The 18,484-nt window shown below is 49.6% G+C and overlaps 6 protein-coding genes across 6 annotated transcripts; 3 read left to right on the top strand and 3 right to left on the bottom strand.

Annotated features, from left to right (window-relative positions):
- Window positions 1–654: 654 nt before the first annotated feature.
- ACHE_11577S (Yip1 family protein) lies at window positions 655–1,748 on the bottom strand (the record flags this gene model as incomplete). The annotated part of the gene is made up of 4 exons (XM_043276161.1): window positions 655–736; window positions 812–1,526; window positions 1,585–1,636; window positions 1,704–1,748. 4 exons carry the CDS (start codon window positions 1,746–1,748, stop codon window positions 655–657), a joined length of 894 nt encoding a protein of 297 aa, XP_043132697.1.
- A 353-nt stretch (window positions 1,749–2,101) lies between these two features.
- On the bottom strand, window positions 2,102–3,484 carry ACHE_11576S (TBC domain-containing protein; the record flags this gene model as incomplete). The annotated part of the gene is made up of 3 exons (XM_043276160.1): window positions 2,102–2,985; window positions 3,046–3,174; window positions 3,232–3,484. The coding sequence occupies 3 exons, from the start codon at window positions 3,482–3,484 to the stop codon at window positions 2,102–2,104; spliced, it is 1,266 nt and encodes a 421-aa protein (XP_043132696.1).
- A 1,258-nt stretch (window positions 3,485–4,742) lies between these two features.
- Window positions 4,743–8,822, top strand: thtA (the record flags this gene model as incomplete). Its single annotated transcript, XM_043276159.1, has 5 exons — window positions 4,743–5,305; window positions 5,355–5,469; window positions 5,536–7,102; window positions 7,153–7,325; window positions 7,380–8,822. 5 exons carry the CDS (start codon window positions 4,743–4,745, stop codon window positions 8,820–8,822), a joined length of 3,861 nt encoding a protein of 1,286 aa, XP_043132695.1.
- Window positions 8,823–9,526: 704 nt separating this feature from the next.
- Window positions 9,527–12,855, top strand: ACHE_11574A (putative mitochondrial translation initiation factor IF-2; the record flags this gene model as incomplete). Its single annotated transcript, XM_043276158.1, has 3 exons — window positions 9,527–9,985; window positions 10,059–12,559; window positions 12,612–12,855. 3 exons carry the CDS (start codon window positions 9,527–9,529, stop codon window positions 12,853–12,855), a joined length of 3,204 nt encoding a protein of 1,067 aa, XP_043132694.1.
- Window positions 12,856–13,276: 421 nt separating this feature from the next.
- Window positions 13,277–14,090, bottom strand: ACHE_11573S (uncharacterized protein; the record flags this gene model as incomplete). The annotated part of the gene is made up of 2 exons (XM_043276157.1): window positions 13,277–13,330; window positions 13,380–14,090. 2 exons carry the CDS (start codon window positions 14,088–14,090, stop codon window positions 13,277–13,279), a joined length of 765 nt encoding a protein of 254 aa, XP_043132693.1.
- Window positions 14,091–14,535: 445 nt separating this feature from the next.
- Window positions 14,536–15,953, top strand: ACHE_11572A (uncharacterized protein; the record flags this gene model as incomplete). Its single annotated transcript, XM_043276156.1, has 2 exons — window positions 14,536–15,054; window positions 15,108–15,953. 2 exons carry the CDS (start codon window positions 14,536–14,538, stop codon window positions 15,951–15,953), a joined length of 1,365 nt encoding a protein of 454 aa, XP_043132692.1.
- Window positions 15,954–18,484: the final 2,531 nt, after the last annotated feature.

Raw genomic sequence — 18,484 nt, 5'->3', positions numbered from 1 at the left:
GACTGACGGATGCTTTTTTGCGAATTTATAGGAGTCCACCCTTCACCTTGTCCTCCGTCTCCGTGGTGGTATCATCGAACCCTCCCTCAAGGCTCTCGCCTCCAAGTACAACTGCGAGAAGTCCATCTGCCGCAAGTGCTACGTACGTTCCTACCTCCCGATCCTCTGAACGGTTTCCGGATTTCACCAGATTACTGCATATGAAATCAGTTACTGACTTGTCGCGACTAATAGGCCCGTCTCCCCCCTCGTGCCACCAACTGCCGTAAGAAGAAGTGCGGTCACACCAACCAGCTCCGCCCCAAGAAGAAGCTCAAGTAAACGATTCGTTATTGTTACGGTTTTTCTGCGTTGCTGGAGAGAATGCCTGGTGGCCATGTATTCATTGCAACCTGGGAGAATAAAAAAGGCGTTGATATGATGAAATGTTATAGCCCAAGTTAAATACTTATTACTTGACTTCTCCTCGCAACGTCTTGCAATTGAATACATTGTAAAAAACTCCATTGCGCTCTTCATTTTCTTCCTAGGACAGGTATAGGTACAATATGAAAACAACCTACTTGACGGACTACTTGCTACCTGAGCAAGTCAAATGGAGGCGAGCAAATCCAGAAACGAGTGGAACTGATAGCGACATCCTCCGCTGGTCCTCTACATCATAAACATCCGCCTCTTGTCGTCACCATGGTCATCATCGTCGTGCTTGTTCTTCTTGGAGACGGGGCTTCCATGGCTGCGATTCAAATAGTTATTAATTAGTCTCTGTCCTCCCAGCCTGCAGAAAACGTTCCAGGACAGGGAAACTCACGCAAAGAAGAGGATCTTGATAGCAATCGCCAAACCCGCATGTAGCAGAATAACCAAAACCAGCAGAATCCTGCTCGCCTTGGCATCTGTAGCACTTAGGACGGGCCACAAGTTGCGCAGCAAGAAGAACACCGTCCAACCAAACCCAACCCCCACAAGAGCCCAGTTCAGCGCCGTCAACGGACTCCAACTGACCAGCGCAACAGCAATCCAAATCAAATTCGAGTATCCATACAAAGCCCAGCACTCGATCAAATCCGCAGTGGAGCTACCGAACCAGCGCAGCGCACCCCACAGCGCAATAGGCACAACACCCGTATACCCATAGATCAAACCGGCCGCGCCCGACAGAAGCGTAAAATCGTACTCGAAATGCTGGTCGTCGTTATTCGAGAGCCATTGCGAGATCGTACCCGTTAGGAAGAGAATCACAACTACCGTCGTAGCGATCCAGAACGGTCCATACAGGTCTGCGTTGCCTTCTAGGACGTCGAGGAAGTTGGTGCGCGGGTAAACTGCAGCGACGCAGCGGCGGAGGACCTCGTTCGTGTCGACGTCGAAGAATTGTGCGTAGTAGTGCAGCGACCACCAGCGGTGCTTGGAGGCGCTGCCACCGGGGGACCTGTCGCGGCCGCGGCCGTGCGAGGGGCCTGCTCCGCCGAGGAATGGTGCAGAGTCTTGTTGCGCTTTTGCGTTGCGTTGGTCGCTTTCAAAGTCTGTTCACGGTGATTGTTTAGCGCTGTTGTTAGGTATGATCGAGAGACAGTAACGTACTGGACGGATGGAATTCAAGGTCATCTTGGAGATCGGTATGCCCGAGGTCGCCCTATTGGATATAGCTCTGGTATCAGCAAGACTATTCATTCGAGAACAAGCAATGCGAATTATCTCACCTCTGCATCCACATCCACAACAACATCGTATCCCCGATTCGCCATTTTGGCTGATTCTGCTTGGATGTTAATGTAGCGACAAAAGCGACTGATAGTATGGGAGGGGAGGCTGTGGTACGGGGAAGATGTAAGAGTACACATCAGCGCGTGCCGTTATCAGCCACACACCAGCCACAATTTGCAATACGGAAACTTTGAGATTCAACGGCTTTATGGATTAGCCGCTCATAGCTATTTGTATTATTTGATAGAATGGCCAGATCAGAAATGTTAGCAAAGAATTTATTATTTTTTTTATTTGATCACACCTATATTACAAAGTCCTGTTGTATAGAACGGACAGTCCAGTCATTTTGACATGTTTTGGTTCGATAAGAAAAGAAATCAAATGGGCTATCTTAGAAGAAGCGATCCTGAAAAGCTGCCTTGAAGTTGCCGATGTACGACCAGATGGGTGCGTCCAATCCCTTCTTCCGTATCCAGATAGACACGGCACCAACGAAGACGGCGACGGCAACGGAGCCAATGGCCTTTCTGTGTGCCCACAAGAGCCCAAGTGCTTTCTTCCTCAGTTCGTCGTTTCGGAGCTGGCGTGTTTGTTGGTCAAATAGCTTTATCGCATCTTCCGCTTTCTGCTCCCGGAAAGGATGCCGAGAGCTCTTCAACACACTGCACGCCGGAATTTGCTTCCAGGCCCCGAAAGGCAATGATTCGGGTGGATAGTCGTTGAAAAGCTTCACGGCACTTTGGATGAGGCCGTCAAGGTTTAAGGGATATGGGAGTTTGGAAAGAGTGAAATGCAGCATCTCCGGCTCGTCAACCGGGATCTCTAACAGTTCCTTTTTGCGGGAGAGGATGATCGCTGCAAAGAGGTAGATCGGGACGACAGGTTCATGTGCGAGGAGGAAGTCGAAGAGACGGGCGATATCGCTGTACTCTTGGATATCGTGCGCATATAATGTAAGTGTAGCCGGGAGAGCGAAGAATGGTCTGACGTCCGAAAGATGCTGTCGCAAGCCTGGGTCCGCTCGTTCAATAATTGCTGGAATAATCTGCAGGTGTTTCAAGGATGGGTTGAGCGATGGAAGCATGTAATCTCGTATCCGGAAGAGAGAGACTTGGGTGACCGCTGGTGCTGCTTGCTTTTCTCCCAGTACCAGAAGCAAAACTTGTACAATGTCATGGTATCCCTGGAAATAGCAAAGATAGGGATAGTTCCGCAACACTTTCGTGATCACATTTGACAGTTCGTCTTTTTTTTTGGACAATTCTTCATCGGTGCCTGAATTTCCTGTTAGTATGTCACCTCTGGCATTTCGATACCAGGCACTTGGACACTAACCACTAGGGTAGTAGACAAATGACCGGTGTACGTCCAGTTGGACCTGGTCTTCATCTGCATGTCGTTGCAACTCGTTCCAATCCTTATTATCATCTCGTCTGCCTTGGTGGCACCGTAAGAGAATTGGCCCTGACCAATGTTACCACCTTGGACTCTGTCGCACCATAATGGCAGAAGCAAACTTACATGCTAACTGGCGCAGGTCATCCCGGAGGAAACCACCATCTGATCTCGCATATGAAACCAATGCGTCCAGGTCTCCCAAGTCGCATGCTCGCCGGATGGCATCCGCCTTCTCAGCCAGATGACTTTCGTCAAGCTCCTTTTGTAGTATCTCAGGTTCCTCATCCCGCGCGTCCATAAGGTGCTTTGATTCGTCATGGATGATGGCCTCTTTTGAACCGTTGTCGTTCTCATAGGTCGCTGTGGATGGATCCATTGCTGACACAAATCGGTATAAGGTCAAATATTGAGAGCCAGAAATTAATTTCCGGCCTGTGTTGTGGTGACAATTGTCTTTATAAGGCACGTTTTCTCATTCATGCATCAGATGGATAGTATGGAGTAGCTCCCACGGTACGGAGTAATCGACAAAGGATTCTTTCTTCTTCCTCTCTTTCAACCCATGCACAGCAAAGAAGGCTCTGAGAATCCTAAAACGACAGTTTTAATGTTTCAGCAGTCTGTTGTGTGACTTTCTGATTTGCTATCTGGCAAAGGTGAGGTTGATGGAAGTTCTTGGCCACTTCATCGCCGAAACGGGGTTGTTTTCTGCCTCAGGCCATAAATGTCCCGTGATTGCTGTGAACGCCGACCGCCCAACAAACAAGTCAATTCGCACGCTTCGGCTTCAGCTCAGCTTTCCCTCGAGGCAAGAAAAAGAAATAGTATCGGCAAGGACGGCTTTCAAAGTCGAGCCCTTGGCAGTTTGTTGGACATACACATCCGGGTTGTGGTTGCACAACAGAAACAACCATTGCAAGGCCATCCGTTAGAGCTGCCTGAATACAGAGGCGCATATACAAAATTGGAAATCGACATTTCTAGGGCTCGTTCTCTATTCAAGACTGATCATCAGATTCATCATTTCCTAGTTTGAACGGCTCCGTGACCCTGTCATTGAATATTGACGTCCGCATATACATCCAGGGCCAGTCTCCACATAGCAGCCAGTGTAACTGTTCTCTCTTCAAGGCTGGAGGTTCGTGGATCAAAGCTTCGTGATCTATAGTACATAGTCTAACACCGGAATACAGGCATTTTCCCATCTCGCATGGGCGTCTTTATTCCATTCTCGTGACTGGAAAGTGGGGTTCGAATCAGCCCAGCGACTCTACGGTGCACTTTCGCCTTTGCTGAACCTTAACGGGGCAATTGGCTTGTCAGCAGCCTTTGAAAGAATCGTGTTGATGCCACCCTAACCATGATCAAAAAGAGCTTGTCGGGTTTGCTTTTGCCATAGACTTTCCTTTTCTTCTCGTCTTTGCTGCTATTAGTGGGTGATTGATCGCCCTGGCTTCATACTTTCTTCACCTTGGACCATCAGCACCACATTCTGCATATATAATTATTGTGCCTTTTCTAAGTCTACGGCTGTGTATCTGACAGACTGGGGTGCATTCAGCTGTCAGTCTGCCGTGCTGTCCATTGTTTTGAACGTGACGCCCTTCATTCCAAAGAGCATTTGATAAGGTACCATGGCATCCCATCAAGATACAGATATCTTCATGGCCAATGCCCCATATGATATCAGGGAGTTTGTCAGACAACGGGAGTCCGAGAAGGGGCAGCTTTCCATTCCCTCCAAGCCAAGGGTTGGGCTGCTTTCGCATACAGTAGTGCCTAGTCCAACCATTCAATGGATACTACCAGCACATCTGAGGAGTCAGCGACACAATGATGTGGTCTTCGTCGGTGATCGTCACATACAAATTCGAGAAGCCGTTTCGGGGATCCATTTGGAAGATGTCACTTCGAAATCCGACTTCGATGCCCAGATTATGGCCGCAAAGGTGATCAACGTGGGCACGGAATTGCCATGGGAAACTCAGATGAAACAGGGTGCCGGTCATTTAGCAACAGATGAATCTCAGGATGATTTGCCTCCTCAGGTTTTGGTCATGAGTCTAGCCTCGAGAGAGCTGGTTTTCCTTTATTATTCGATAGCTGGCGAGGGCCAATTTGTCAGTTATCGACGGCCTTTGCCCAACGATGTCAATTTGTTCGAGCAGTTTGGGCGAAATGTCGCCGTGGAGCCACGGTAAGTTTTCCTTTCGAACATAGCAAGAACACTGCTCAATTTTCGCTAGGTCTCGCGCAATAGCAGTCAGCGCATCGTGTGATTACTTTGGCATCTTCATGCTCAAAGAACCACGAATCCTCCAGTCCCAGATGACAAACCATCAGCTGGATCCAATACTAAAGGTTTCTCTTGGATGACTCTGCCGCGTTCTCTTACCAAGAACGATTCTAATATCAATTCTCCCACAGGAACGGTTCTTCCGTGTCGACGGCGACATACTATTTATGGAATTCCTCTATCCCAAATCAGAAGGTGAGAACAAGATCATTCTACTGCTCCTAGTTGCCCAAAATCAGATTACCCATGCCATCTGCTACGAGTGGGATGCGAATATTCCTCTGCGAAATGCTCCACCACGGGTTACACGGAGGTTACTACCGTTTGAGGACAGACTGCCAACCATGGTCATCCCATTGACCAAAACGTCGTCGTTTATGCTCGTGACCCCTAGCTCAATGGCAGTCTACAAGAACAGGTTGGATCCTCGCAGGCAACCCAGCCGGTACCCATTGCCTATCTGTGATAAGCAAGCGCAACGGTCACCGCTCTGGACTCGATGGGCGAGACCTCTGCGCAACTGGATTTACAATCAGAAGCATGACGACATCTACCTGTGCCGTGAAGATGGCAGGATCTTCTACCTTGAAATCGGAAACGAGGGTGAAATCGAGAACCAAACCTTCCTTGGACTACTTGACTGCGACGTGGACGCGGCTTTCGATACGCTTGATATTGGGCACGAGGGTGGTGATCTTCTGCTAGCTGCAGGGAATATGGGCGACGGTGGATTATTTGTGCAAAAAGCGCGTGACCATCCGCGATGTGTCCAGAAGTTCATGAACTGGACCCCGGTGACAGATTCTGTGGTCGTCAAGTCCACAGCCCATGATTCCTTGGCGGCAGAAGTTGCCTGTGACCGATTGTTTGTAAGCTCTGCATCTACCTTTGGGAAAGGTGCAGTCTCTGAGCTTCGATATGGAATTGAGGCGCAGATTGGCCTGGCAGTGGCACTGGAGGGGCTATCCAGCACAAGAGACATATGGACCATGGCAGATAACGTAAATGGGGGAGTTTGCATTCTAACCACTGATCCTATTTCATCACTTCTTATCTATCTTCCCGCTGATTTCGGTGAGGAGATTTGCGCCATCGACGAGGAAGAATCAGGCCTAGACTTCTCATGCCAAACTTTGGCGGCAGGTTGCACTCAGTTTGGTGCAATTGTTCAAATAACTGAAAAAGCGGTGCATCTCGGGGCTGTTGCTGAATCTCCAGGTGTCCGCCATGGCTATGACCCTGCTGAAAGTGTTGCAACTGCAGCTATCAATGAATCGGCTGGGCTGGTTGCGAACGCTGTTCGTTCACATAAGGGGACACAACTTCACATTATCCGGATAAATTCGACGGGTAGCCAACACCAGCTGTCTGACATTGGTGCACGGATTTATGTCAATCATGAGCCTATTTCCATGTCCATTGAGCGCCTTGGCTTTTCTTGCTTTGCCTTCATAGGGACAGGTAGCGGAAAATTGCTGATCTACCGCGTTGTAGAGGAAACAATTACCTTCTTAATTGATATCGATATCAACGTGGAAGGGAGTGTCGACATTTCAAAGGCTATTGAGAGCCTCGCGATCATAAGCATTGCCACAGGTGATTCGTCAGAAAAGGCTATTCTATTCTGCGGTCTGCGAAGTGGAATTCTGGTCTCTTTGGCGGTGACCGTCGACAATGACAATATTAACTCGCCTATCAGTAAGTTCCGTGCGTCTGGTGTCAAAATGCATTGACTGACGAAATTTAAGGCATGCAGCAAGGCATTCCACAACGGCTGGGGCACACCTCCGTCAAGGTACAGAGCAAGGGAAATGCTGCATTATTGACATGTGGAGAGGGCTTCTGGCAGGTCTCACGTGTTGAAGATGGAGACCTACCTGAGTACACTCTACAACGAGTTTGGATCACTGACCAAAACAACGTAAGTCTTCTTAAGACCTTCCCGTATTGACCAAGGTGCCTGACTTTTTTGCAGCCCGCGTACTACCCGAAGAGCATCTACGGATTTACGACTAGCAATGTGGTCAATCCGAATATGGACGATGCCTTCAATTCACTTTTCTGCGTTGCAGATGAGCAATTGTTTATCTGTACACTGGACCGCGAGGCGAGGACAGTCCCACGACGAATTAATCTACCTGGAAGTGCCAACAAGCTGGCTTATTCAAAACACCTGAAGAGTCTTATTGTATCCTATACCCAGACTGAACTCGATACAAGCTTGGATCCTGTCAGACGTTCTACGCGTCCGATGCTTGAGTTTATTGACCCAGACTTTCAGGACTCAGCAATCAGCTTGCCTGGTACTGAAGATGGACCCCAATTATGGAGACCACAAGGAGCGGCTGGTGAGAAAATCACTTGTATTCTGGAGTGGACGCCTCGAAAAGGAGATGAAGAATACCATCTCATCGTTATCGGGACGGCCCGCAAGAATCAGCAGGAACGAGGCCGGGTCATCTTCCTGCAGACATCCCGGGATGCGTCCAATGCATCCCAGATCGAATGTTCTGTCAAATACGTACATAAGTTCGAGGGACCAGTATATGCCATTGCACCCTATGGTCCATTTACGTTAATGGTCTCGTCTGGTAATGAGATTATTCCATTGGAGCCCAAGTTCTCCCGAACACGATGGGGTCGAGCCGCAAGGTACTCAACAGTATCGCCGGCGATCTCTATATCAGCACACGAGCCATATGTGTACTTGTCGACAGCAAGAGAATCGCTTATGGTGCTCAAGGCCTCTGACGATAAATTGAGTATGTATGCGTACGACCGTCACCGACATGATGGGTTATCTCATGTTCACATTGGTGGGCCATTGAACCTCACCGTTGCCAGTAGCAGGGGCGGCACTGTCAGCGTGTTAACAGAGAGAGGAGTCACAGAAACAGACAAGATGATGCCACATTCTCTATGCGAGGCCCATCTTCCACTGTCCGTGATGAAACTAAGCCTTGGTTCCAAGCTGTCTCCTCTGAACTCTTCTTCGCGAGTACTCTACGGAAGCACAATCAACGGCACCACATACCGATTCTTGACTCTGGGGGAGAAAGACTGGCGACTCCTCCGTCTATTGCAGAACATGTGCGAGAAAGACCCTCGCATCTGTCCCTTCAAGCCAAAACGCAAGCGTCTACGCAATCCCGTGGAAAGCGAGTCTATCGAGTCTTCTCCTTCTCAGATGCATGTTGACGGTGACATTTTGAGTCGCTTGGTGGCCCACGGCGCTGGTTATCTGCATAGAATGCTGGTCTCTGGGGATCTCTACGATCCTTCTTCACACGATACCGGTACAATACAGGCTACTATGGAGCGGTTTTCTGTGTTGTCGGAGGATGTTCTGGGAAGGTCGACGAACCAGGTCGAGGCGGTTATGAAGTGGTTGAGGAATATGCTTCATATGCAATTCTAGTTCTACTCTTAGTGTAAAAAGTACATATAACAGCTGTCATTTGAATGAAGACGATATGTGAGTATTGTTTTGTGTCTAGTTCTTTTGCCCTGAGTTCGGAGTAGCAGAGAAATATATATGGCAGCATAAGCACACAACGTGCCAATATACCAGGACTTATTCTGCATTTTGTGCAAATGAACTATTTCTGTACCCGAGCAAGTAAATAAACCAATTAACCCATATATAAACCCCTGACACACGCAGTACCCCTGGTACTCCCCCATTATTCTACGTGAGCAATGTGGTGGCAACGGGCGGCGTACATAAGCAGCGCCAGCGGTCCCCCACCAAAAATCGCCGGCCCAAAATTCTCACGGACCACCGCCGTAAAAAAGCTCCTTCAACTCTCTCCAACCCCTCCAAAAGTCTGCCAGCCACCTGCAGTGAGGATATATATTTCCGGGGTGTAATTGTTACCTGAAATTTTGCTCTGTTCAGACCATTTTGGACGCCGCATCTTTGCCACTTGGCAGTCCACTTGCCGCAGGCGGAGACAAGGAAAACAATCGAGTATTGTTCGTGATACCCAGAGAGCTGAACGACGCATGTTTCATCCGTGGCAGGTTTTGATTAACGCTCAATCCGTTTGTTACAGGACTTGATTACCGTCCGACGATCACCGATTTAGAAAGAAAAGGAAAGGACAACACAACACCGCAATCATGGCGCCCAAGAAGAAGGGAAACAAGCGACAAGAAGAGGACTGGGAGGCAGAATTGGGTGAGGCCGCACCCGCTGCGCAGCCCCAGCCCGAGGAGCCTGCCGCCGATGGAGCAGAGGAAGAGACGGGTGGTGGCGGCGGTCTTCTCGCTGCGCTCCGGAAAAACAAGACCAAGAAAGCCAAGAAGGGGAAGCAGGTGAACGACTTCGTCGAGGGCGAAGACCCTACAGAGGAGGCAGATGGTGCTGCTGATCTGGCCAGCAAGGCACCGCAAGAAGGCTCCTTCGAGGATGAAGAAGAGGACGTTTTCGCTGGAAACCAGAAGAGCGCCAAGGCTGCCGCCGCCGCCGCAAAGGCTAAGAAGGCCGAGGAGCCTGAGGGGGGTGAGTTCCGTGTGAAGTCTAAGAAGGAGAAGGAGAAGGAAAAGAAGGAGAGAGAAAAGCAGCGTAAGAGGGAACAGGTAGGTTATCTTCCTGTCTTCTTTAATCGTGTCCCCGTGTGCATTGAAACTAATGTCTATCTCTTATTCCTAGGCCGCCGCTAAGAAGAAGCCTGGTGACAACAAGAAAGAGCCCGCTAAGCAAGCCCCTTCGCCCAAGGAAGAAGCCTCCCCAGAGCCCTCCCCCGCCGCTACTCCTGCCCCGGAACCCGCCGCCGGCGGCAAGAAGAAGAAGCTCCCCGCCCACCTGGTGGCTATTCAGAAGCAGCAGGAAGCCCTTCGAAAACAGCGTGAAGAGGAGGAGCGCATTCGCGCTGAAGAGAAGGCTCTGCTAGAGGAACAACGCATCCTTGATGAGGAAGAAGAGAGGAAGAAGGAGGAAGCTCGTCAGAAGAAGAAGGAGAAGGAGAAGGAAAAGAAGGAACAACTCAGACGTGAAGGCAAGCTCCTCAGCAAGGCCCAGAAGGAAGCTCAACAACGCAATGAAATGCGTATGAAGCAAATGCTTGCGGCTGGTGTGGGTACGGTTGCTGGTCTGGAAGCAAACCAGGCCGAGAAGAAGAGACCCGTTTACGACACCAAGAAGAAGAAGGGCCCGAAGAAGCAGGAAGAAGACCTTGAGGCTGCTGCTGCTCGTGCTAAGGCTCAGCGTGAAGCCGAGGAAGAGCGCCGCAAGAAGGAGGAAGAGGAGCGGAAGGCCAAGGAAGAAGCCGAGGCTGCTGCTGCTGCCGCACAAGAAGAAGAAAGTGAGGGCGAGGATTGGGAGAAGATGGCCGAGGCTGAAGATGTCAAGGACAGCTGGGATGCTCCCTCCGATGAAGAGGAGGAAAAGCCTGCTGCGAAGGAACCCGAGAAGCCCGCCGAGGCCGCCGCTCCCAAGAAAGCCGAACAGAAGGACGAATCCGAAAGCGAGTCGGAGTCGGAGTCGGAGTCGGACTCCGAGGACGAAGAACAGTCCGCTGCCCAGCGGGCCATTGCTCAACGGAAAGCCGAGGCTGCAGAGCGGAGAAAGAAGCAGCACGAGGAGGCCATGGCTGCCCGGTCGAAGGACAACCTCCGTTCCCCTATTTGCTGTATTCTTGGACATGTCGACACAGGAAAGACCAAGTTGCTGGACAAGATCCGTCAGACCAATGTCCAGGAAGGCGAAGCTGGTGGTATCACCCAGCAGATTGGTGCTACTTACTTCCCCGTTGATGCCCTCAAGACCAAGACTGCCGTCGTCAACAAGGATGGCAAGTTCGACTTCAAGATTCCTGGTCTGCTGATCATCGATACTCCTGGTCACGAGTCTTTCTCTAACTTGCGTTCTCGTGGTTCGTCTCTCTGTAACATTGCCATCCTGGTCGTCGATATTATGCACGGTCTCGAACCTCAGACTTTGGAGTCCATGAGATTGCTCCGTGACCGTCGGACGCCTTTCATCGTCGCTCTGAACAAGATTGACCGTCTGTATGGCTGGAAAAAGATCGACAACAACGGCTTCCAGGAAAGTTTGGCGATGCAGAACAAGGGTGTCCAGAACGAGTTCCGTAGCCGTCTCGACCACACCAAGCTTCTTTTCGCTGAACAGGGATTCAACTCGGAGCTCTTCTATGAGAACAAGTCGATGTCCCGGAACGTCTCCCTGGTCCCCACCTCGGCTCACACCGGTGAGGGTATCCCTGACATGTTGAAGCTGTTGACCACTTTGACCCAGGAGCGTATGACTAACGCTCTGATGTATCTCTCCGAGGTCGAGTGTACCGTCCTTGAAGTCAAGGTCATTGAGGGTCTCGGTACCACCATTGATGTTGTCCTCTCGAACGGCATTCTTCGCGAAGGTGATCGAATCGTACTGTGTGGTCTCAACGGGCCTATATCAACGAATATTCGAGCACTCTTGACACCAGCACCGCTCAAGGAACTTCGTCTGAAGTCGGCGTACGTTCACAACAAGGAGGTCAAAGCCTCCCTTGGTGTGAAGATCGCTGCCAACGACCTCGAACAGGCCATTGCTGGTTCTCGACTGATGGTCGTCGGACCTGATGATGACGAGGAGGACATCGAGGAAGAAGTCATGTCCGATCTGGAGCAACTGCTTAGCAAGGTCTCCAAGGACCAGCGTGGTGTCAGCGTCCAGGCTTCCACCCTTGGTTCGCTTGAAGCACTGCTGGAATTCCTTCGTGTGTCCAAGATTCCTGTTGCCAACATCTCCATTGGTCCTGTCTACAAGCGTGATGTGATGATGGCTGGAACCATGTTGGAGAAGGCTAAGGAGTTCGCGGTCATGCTGTGCTTCGATGTCAAGGTTGATAAAGAAGCGTATGCCTACGCTGAGGAAGTTGGCGTCAAGATCTTCACGGCCGACATTATTTACCACTTGTTCGACGACTTCACCAAGCACATGGCTGAACTGACTGAGCAACGTAAGGAGGAGAGCAAGCTGCTTGCTGTCTTCCCTTGCGTGCTCAAGCCCGTTGCTGTTTTCAACAAGAAGGACCCCATTGTCATTGGTGTCGACGTTATTGAGGGAAGTCTTCGGATGAACGCACCTCTTTGCGCCATCAAGACGAACGCAACTGGACAGAAGGAGATCATCGATATTGGCAGAGTGTAAGTCTTCTTTCTTTCTCGAATCTTTTAACAAGGCGCTAATTTGATACAGTGTGTCCATTGAGCGTGACCACAAGCCGGTCCAAATCACCAAGAGAGGGCAGCCTTCTGTTGCTGTCAAGATCGAGGGATCCAACCAGCCCATGTACGGCCGTCACCTCGAAGAGAAGGACCTCTTGTATTCGCGCATCTCGCGTGCCAGTATCGATACGCTCAAGGAGTTCTACCGATCCGACGTGTCGATGGAGGAATGGGCTCTTGTCAAGAAGCTCAAGCCCGTGTTCGAGATTCCTTGAACTGGTTTCACCGGTTCTTAAGTGGTGACTGGGGGAGATCCAAGACAACGATGCTGGACTTGTCCAGATCAAGTCGATTCACCCTTTGAAGGGGTGCACGGCAGTTGGTCGGATTTCCAAGCGCAGGGGTAGCCGACCCAGGAAAAGTTAGCGGGCGTGTTTTACACGTCCAGGGTAAATGAGACGATGACTCTGCCTCGATGGCAGGAACAAAAATGCAACTAGTTATTTTATTTGCGTCTTGCAAAAAGTCTTATGTCTGCATGAATGGCCACGACTTGCTTGATTAGATTTGTATACATGAACGTGGTCGATACCAGCTTGTTTGTTATTGTGATGGTTCAATGCGATGTTTTTCTCTTCCAAACTAGGTGCATATTATATAAAGTCGTAACTAGATCATCGACATTAGAATAAGTCATCAAACATTCGCTGTAAAAACAGAATCCGACGCAATCACCGCAATTATAGCAATCTATACGAGTTAGCCATCAATCAACGACATGAGTTGAAAGACAACATACCAAAGACAAGTCGACTCCGGGGGTGACAATGACATCCAAAACAGGGCGATAGTCCGCACGCGAACTGATTAAGGCCAACCTCTCGTTATGCTCGATGCTCTCGCGCACCTGGGCGACTTTGCGATCCCCATCGACGACGTCAAATAGCGCCAAAACATTTCCGTATTTCTCGATTTCCAACGAGAGCTTCTTATCATCCTCTTTCTTTGAGTCCGCAGCAGCAGCATTCCGCTCAATCCCAATACTAAAGCCCCCAAAAGGCTTATACCCAAGGGCCCGAATCCGATGCGATCCCGTCGCAAGCACTCCCCCATTACAACTACCATCCCCAAACCCACTACCACTACTACTGCTTGCACTGCTGCTACCAGGCTCAACCCCCGGCAACGTAACACACCACTTGTGCCTAAACTTGAACCAATTCCGATGCAGCTCGAATAGCGGTAGTCCCGAGGCATCGCGGAACTCGCGGCAACTTCTATTGCTGAATTTCCACCCCGTTACTGTGAACACTACTGCGCCTTCATTGTCTAGTATCTTGTATGCTTTTGAGGAATTGGAGTCGCCTTGCGGGTTGAGCGTGAGGACGGTTTTTGTGTCGGTGATGTATTCGCAGCGCAGGGCGATGGGGCGTTCGGGGGGTTTGAGAACGGAGCGGGCTTTGGGAACGGAGGAGCGCCGGGGGAGGAGGGATTGGGAGTAGGTGGACATTATGCTTTGCTTGTAATTAGTGGTAGAGGAGTGTTATGGATGTTAGGATGGTACGGAGTAGCGAGCAAGGGAGTAGTATGTAGTTGCGGGGAAACTTATGACGGCTTATGTAGCTATTTGTGCAGCATAACAGCTCACAGTGACGGTGACGGAATGCCAAGAATTGAGTTCAGCCCATGACGGACGTGAGCCCCGAAAATAAATTCTACTATAATTGGTTAGACTGGCAAATCTTCAAGGCGGATCCATAGGACTTGCCAGGAACCAACCACAGATGGCGATCTGATTGATGTGTCTACTGCATACAATCCGCGCAGTGCAGTCTTCACTCACAAACATTGACTAAGCTGACGCGTACTCATCGAGAAGCCTTGTCCAAATTTTCTGTCGATTCTTGTTCTTACCATGTTTTCCTCTCTCCGGTGACCCCGACAGAACCAGAACCATGCGCCGGTACTTGCGGAGGCTTAGATCGACTCCGGCCGTGGTGCTGCTCTTCCTCATCCTTCTTTTCCTTCTCCCTTATGACAACCAATTCAGCCCTCGAGCTGTGATTGTAAACGCAGTACCGGCTCTCTTCGAAAAACGTTGGTGGCTCATCAACACACCCGGTGCCTACCCGGTGGACTTCTCCCAAGACGTCGCGGTACTAGTCAAATCGGGCATTGGGACGAAAGAGCGGATTCCGTCTTGGCTACAAGCGCACGAGCACATGGAACTCTCCGACTTACTTCTTATCGGAGATTTTGCCACGTTGCCGGGGCAGGAGTACCAGTATCGTGACCAGCGATTGCCCGTGCATGATGTGCTGGCTTGGATGATTGGTAGGGGATATATGGCCGAGGACCTGGACCATCCGAGACTGCAGAAGTATTACAACTTGACGAGGGCTATTGGTCGTGAAGATATGGATGCTGCGCAGGAGATGTCTGGGTCTTTTGGGTGGGAGCTTGATGCGATGAAGGTACTTACCATCTACCGCGCATGTGTAAGCACTGTGCTAATTGCTTTGTCCAGTTCCTTTCCGGCATGGAACTCCTCTACAGTAGATTTCCTGATAAGAAATGGTACATCATGGTAGATGATGACACGTACCTTATACAGCCCTCCTTCAAGCGTCTCATCGAACACTTCAATCCTAACCGTGAACAATACCTCGGGAACCCGGTAGGCGGAGAGGACTGTCGCTTCGGCCATGGAGGATCATCCATAATTTTGTCGCACAGAGCCGTTAGTCATCTCACTTCCGACAGAGAGTACCTGGCTACGGCTTACCGGGAATCCCTGGACGAGACCTGGGGCGATAAGCGTCTGGCAGTTGCATTGAACCGATTGGAGATTTACATCTATGAAGAGTACGCTGCCTTTTTCAATGGCGAAAGACCTCATACATCCAAGATTACCAAGGAAAGACTTTGCACGCCGGTTCTCTCGTTTCATGGACTTTCGTCGTCCTCGGACATGCTCAGTGTCAGCCAGACCTTTGAGCATGTCACGGAGCAGGTTCTCTGGATCGACTTGTGGAACATCCCTATCAGTGACAAAAGTGACAATGCCCATCTACCCAAAGCTTCAACATCCCTCTTCGACGACCCAATGTATGACATTGGCCACGAGAACTGGGACTACGTCGGCCGACTAGACGAGTGGACGCAGTCAGTGGAAGACGTGTCCTCTGTCGAGGCATGCAAGCAGATCTGCCGCGAGGAGCGTCCGGGATTTTGTCTTGCGTGGACATGGGACTCGAATGAAAAGGAATGTCATATGAGTTGGTGGATAATCAAGGGGGATCAAGCTGAGGGAAGGACTTCGGGGCTGAATGTACCGGTTGTGAAGGGCCTTGTGAGGTCGTGCCGACCGTGATTCCTCTTTTCGTGTGCATACTACCTGTAATTATCTTTTATACTGTATACCAGAAAGTGTTCATACCAATACATAATACATAGGGGCGTATAATCTACAATACAAATTTGTGTAAAAAGCAGAGCCTCGTAACGACTTCCCCACAGTCTCCACCAGGGCTGACAAGACCCACCTGTCGCATGCTCAATAACCGTTTTAGGTATCTATATCGCTTCTTTTCTCAGTCCTTTATGCCACTTTTTTATGCAGTTTCCTTGTGCTATTCCCAGCACATACTGCTGCCTGCTATCAAACATATAAACAACTTAGCAGTAAAGCTCAACAACAAAAAGGGCGTGGAGCTCGGTAGGAAGAGCGTTTGTCTAGGTAGACACCAGGTCCGGGGTACGATCCCCTGCCTCTATTATTTTATTGGTTTTATTTTTGTACTGACACTTCTTCATTTTAGTATCATTCGCTTGCTCATCTGCTCATATAACCTCCCAGCTTTCCAGCTTGTTACTAGGACACACAAGGTCCATAGCAACTGCTCACGTCTATTGCCTCAAGCTCTTAACCTTTCGGTCGAAGATAAGAAACCCTCTTCTGTTTCATCCGAACAGTCAGCCTTCTTGAATTGAGCAGCCAACTATACGTTAGTACACGATCCCATTTCAAGTGAGTAGTCTCTAGATCGTCGTATAAATTATTGGCCTATCCGACATTTTGAAAAATTCTCGGCGCTCTCATTTGTTTTGTTTTGTTTTGTTTTGTTTTGTTTTGTTTTTTTTTGCGTGTTGAGCATAGTACGGACGGAACCAGAAGTGGGCACGAAATACCTTTTCCGTCCATAACTGGACTATGAACAGTCTGATTTGAGAGACCCTACAACAGGATGTTAAACCATATTGGTAACGGAACGGAATAGTTAGAGAGGCAAGAACCGACAACCCTATATATAGTTCCTCAGAGAAACTTCAGATTCGTGATCTTGATATTGGCGACACATTCAAACACCTTCTTTGACCATAAAAGGGAAAGCAGTGACACCCACAGTTAGCTGTTTTATTTTCCCTCAGAGAGGAAGCCGTACCAACTTTTGCTAAATTTTGTCTTGACCTCTCTTGACGATTGGATTACAATAGCTTTTGGTCTTCTCGCATCATCGAACAGATGAAAACATATTCCCCGGCGATGCAGTACAGCCAGTTGCAGGGGACCTTAAATATCATGCTGACTGGTAAAGAGGTGGCGGAGGATGCGACTGGGCAAATTCATGATTACTTAGTGAACTTGGAAGAGATTGCCAAGGCCATCACCAAAAATAAATTTGAGGAAAACCTGCAAGAGGCGAAGAGAGTGTGCAATGCGTCCGAGAGGAGAGACAGCTGTGCTCCTGGAATTCTGGAAGAGATGGAGAGAGACTGGGGAGTGGAGAATACATGGATGTTCTTCCACAGGGAAACCCGCTGGTCCATGTACTCTGCAGTTAGGAAGTCAGGGGAAGTCAGACGCCTAAGGATCGCATGTGATGAATTCACACCCGGGTTGGCCCCAGGTTATGTTGGATAGACTCGCCCACACTCCTGTTGGCGGATCCAAAGAAGTCTGGCCCACGGCCATTGACATCCGCTACTCAAACATTTAGTCATTAAGGATTCTGTTCCGGACATCGCACCTCTGTAAAGGGCCGAGACTCGCACTCGGGGGTGGGATACATTGGATCACAGCATGCTGCTTATGGACGCAAACCGCATCTTCACTCTATCCCCCACGCCACAAATGCCTTGCTCTGGCCCTGGCCCCCTCGCCACCACATGCAACACCAATGAAGAGGTGATCCTTTGACCATACAAAACACAGAGAGAGATACCACTCTCATCACCGCGACCCACGGAATAGCAAGCAAAAAACTTGTATGGACAACCGGTGAATACCAAGGGAGAAGAAAAACGTTTACCCAGACTTTTTTTTCCTAAAACGACTGCGCGACAAGGCCTTGCATCTAAAGGATTCGGCCAATTACGAAACATCGATGATAAATGCAGAGATACGAGCAGAATTGCTGTAGAAGCCCAAAAGAATGCAGGAAAAGAATTCTTTTCCACCAGTCAAGCAAGAGCGAAACATGAATTGATCTAAAGAGGATCCATAAACTCCAGCGACATTTCAAAGACGCACATGAAATGCCGCTATCCGCCGCAGATAACCGGGCCAACCAGTCTGTACACAAGACGGCTTTTTTTTTTTTTTTTACCAGAGGGGCTCACAGCAATGGGTATCACAGAATTAGAGACCACACTATGGGACGCAATGACTTTAGCTTTCTACTCATCCAACTTTCCGCATAGCACTGATTGCGTGCGAGGTCGTGTTTCTGTGATATATTACATGGACCCAGACTAGCCTAGCCAGCATCACAGGATGACCAACTTTGGAGCATGTTGCCCAATTCAAGACTGCGACTTAAGTCCCTAAATAACCATCAGCTGTATGGAGACGAGGTCCCTTTGTAACAGCGGGCTAGGGAAAAGAGCTGGTAGCATACTATC

The sequence above is a fragment of the Aspergillus chevalieri genome, chromosome 1 (assembly GCF_016861735.1).
Source record: "Aspergillus chevalieri M1 DNA, chromosome 1, nearly complete sequence".
NCBI lineage: Eukaryota > Fungi > Ascomycota > Eurotiomycetes > Eurotiales > Aspergillaceae > Aspergillus > Aspergillus chevalieri.
Note: the sequence above shows the minus strand (reverse complement) of the source record. Positions and strands in the feature narration are given on the sequence as shown.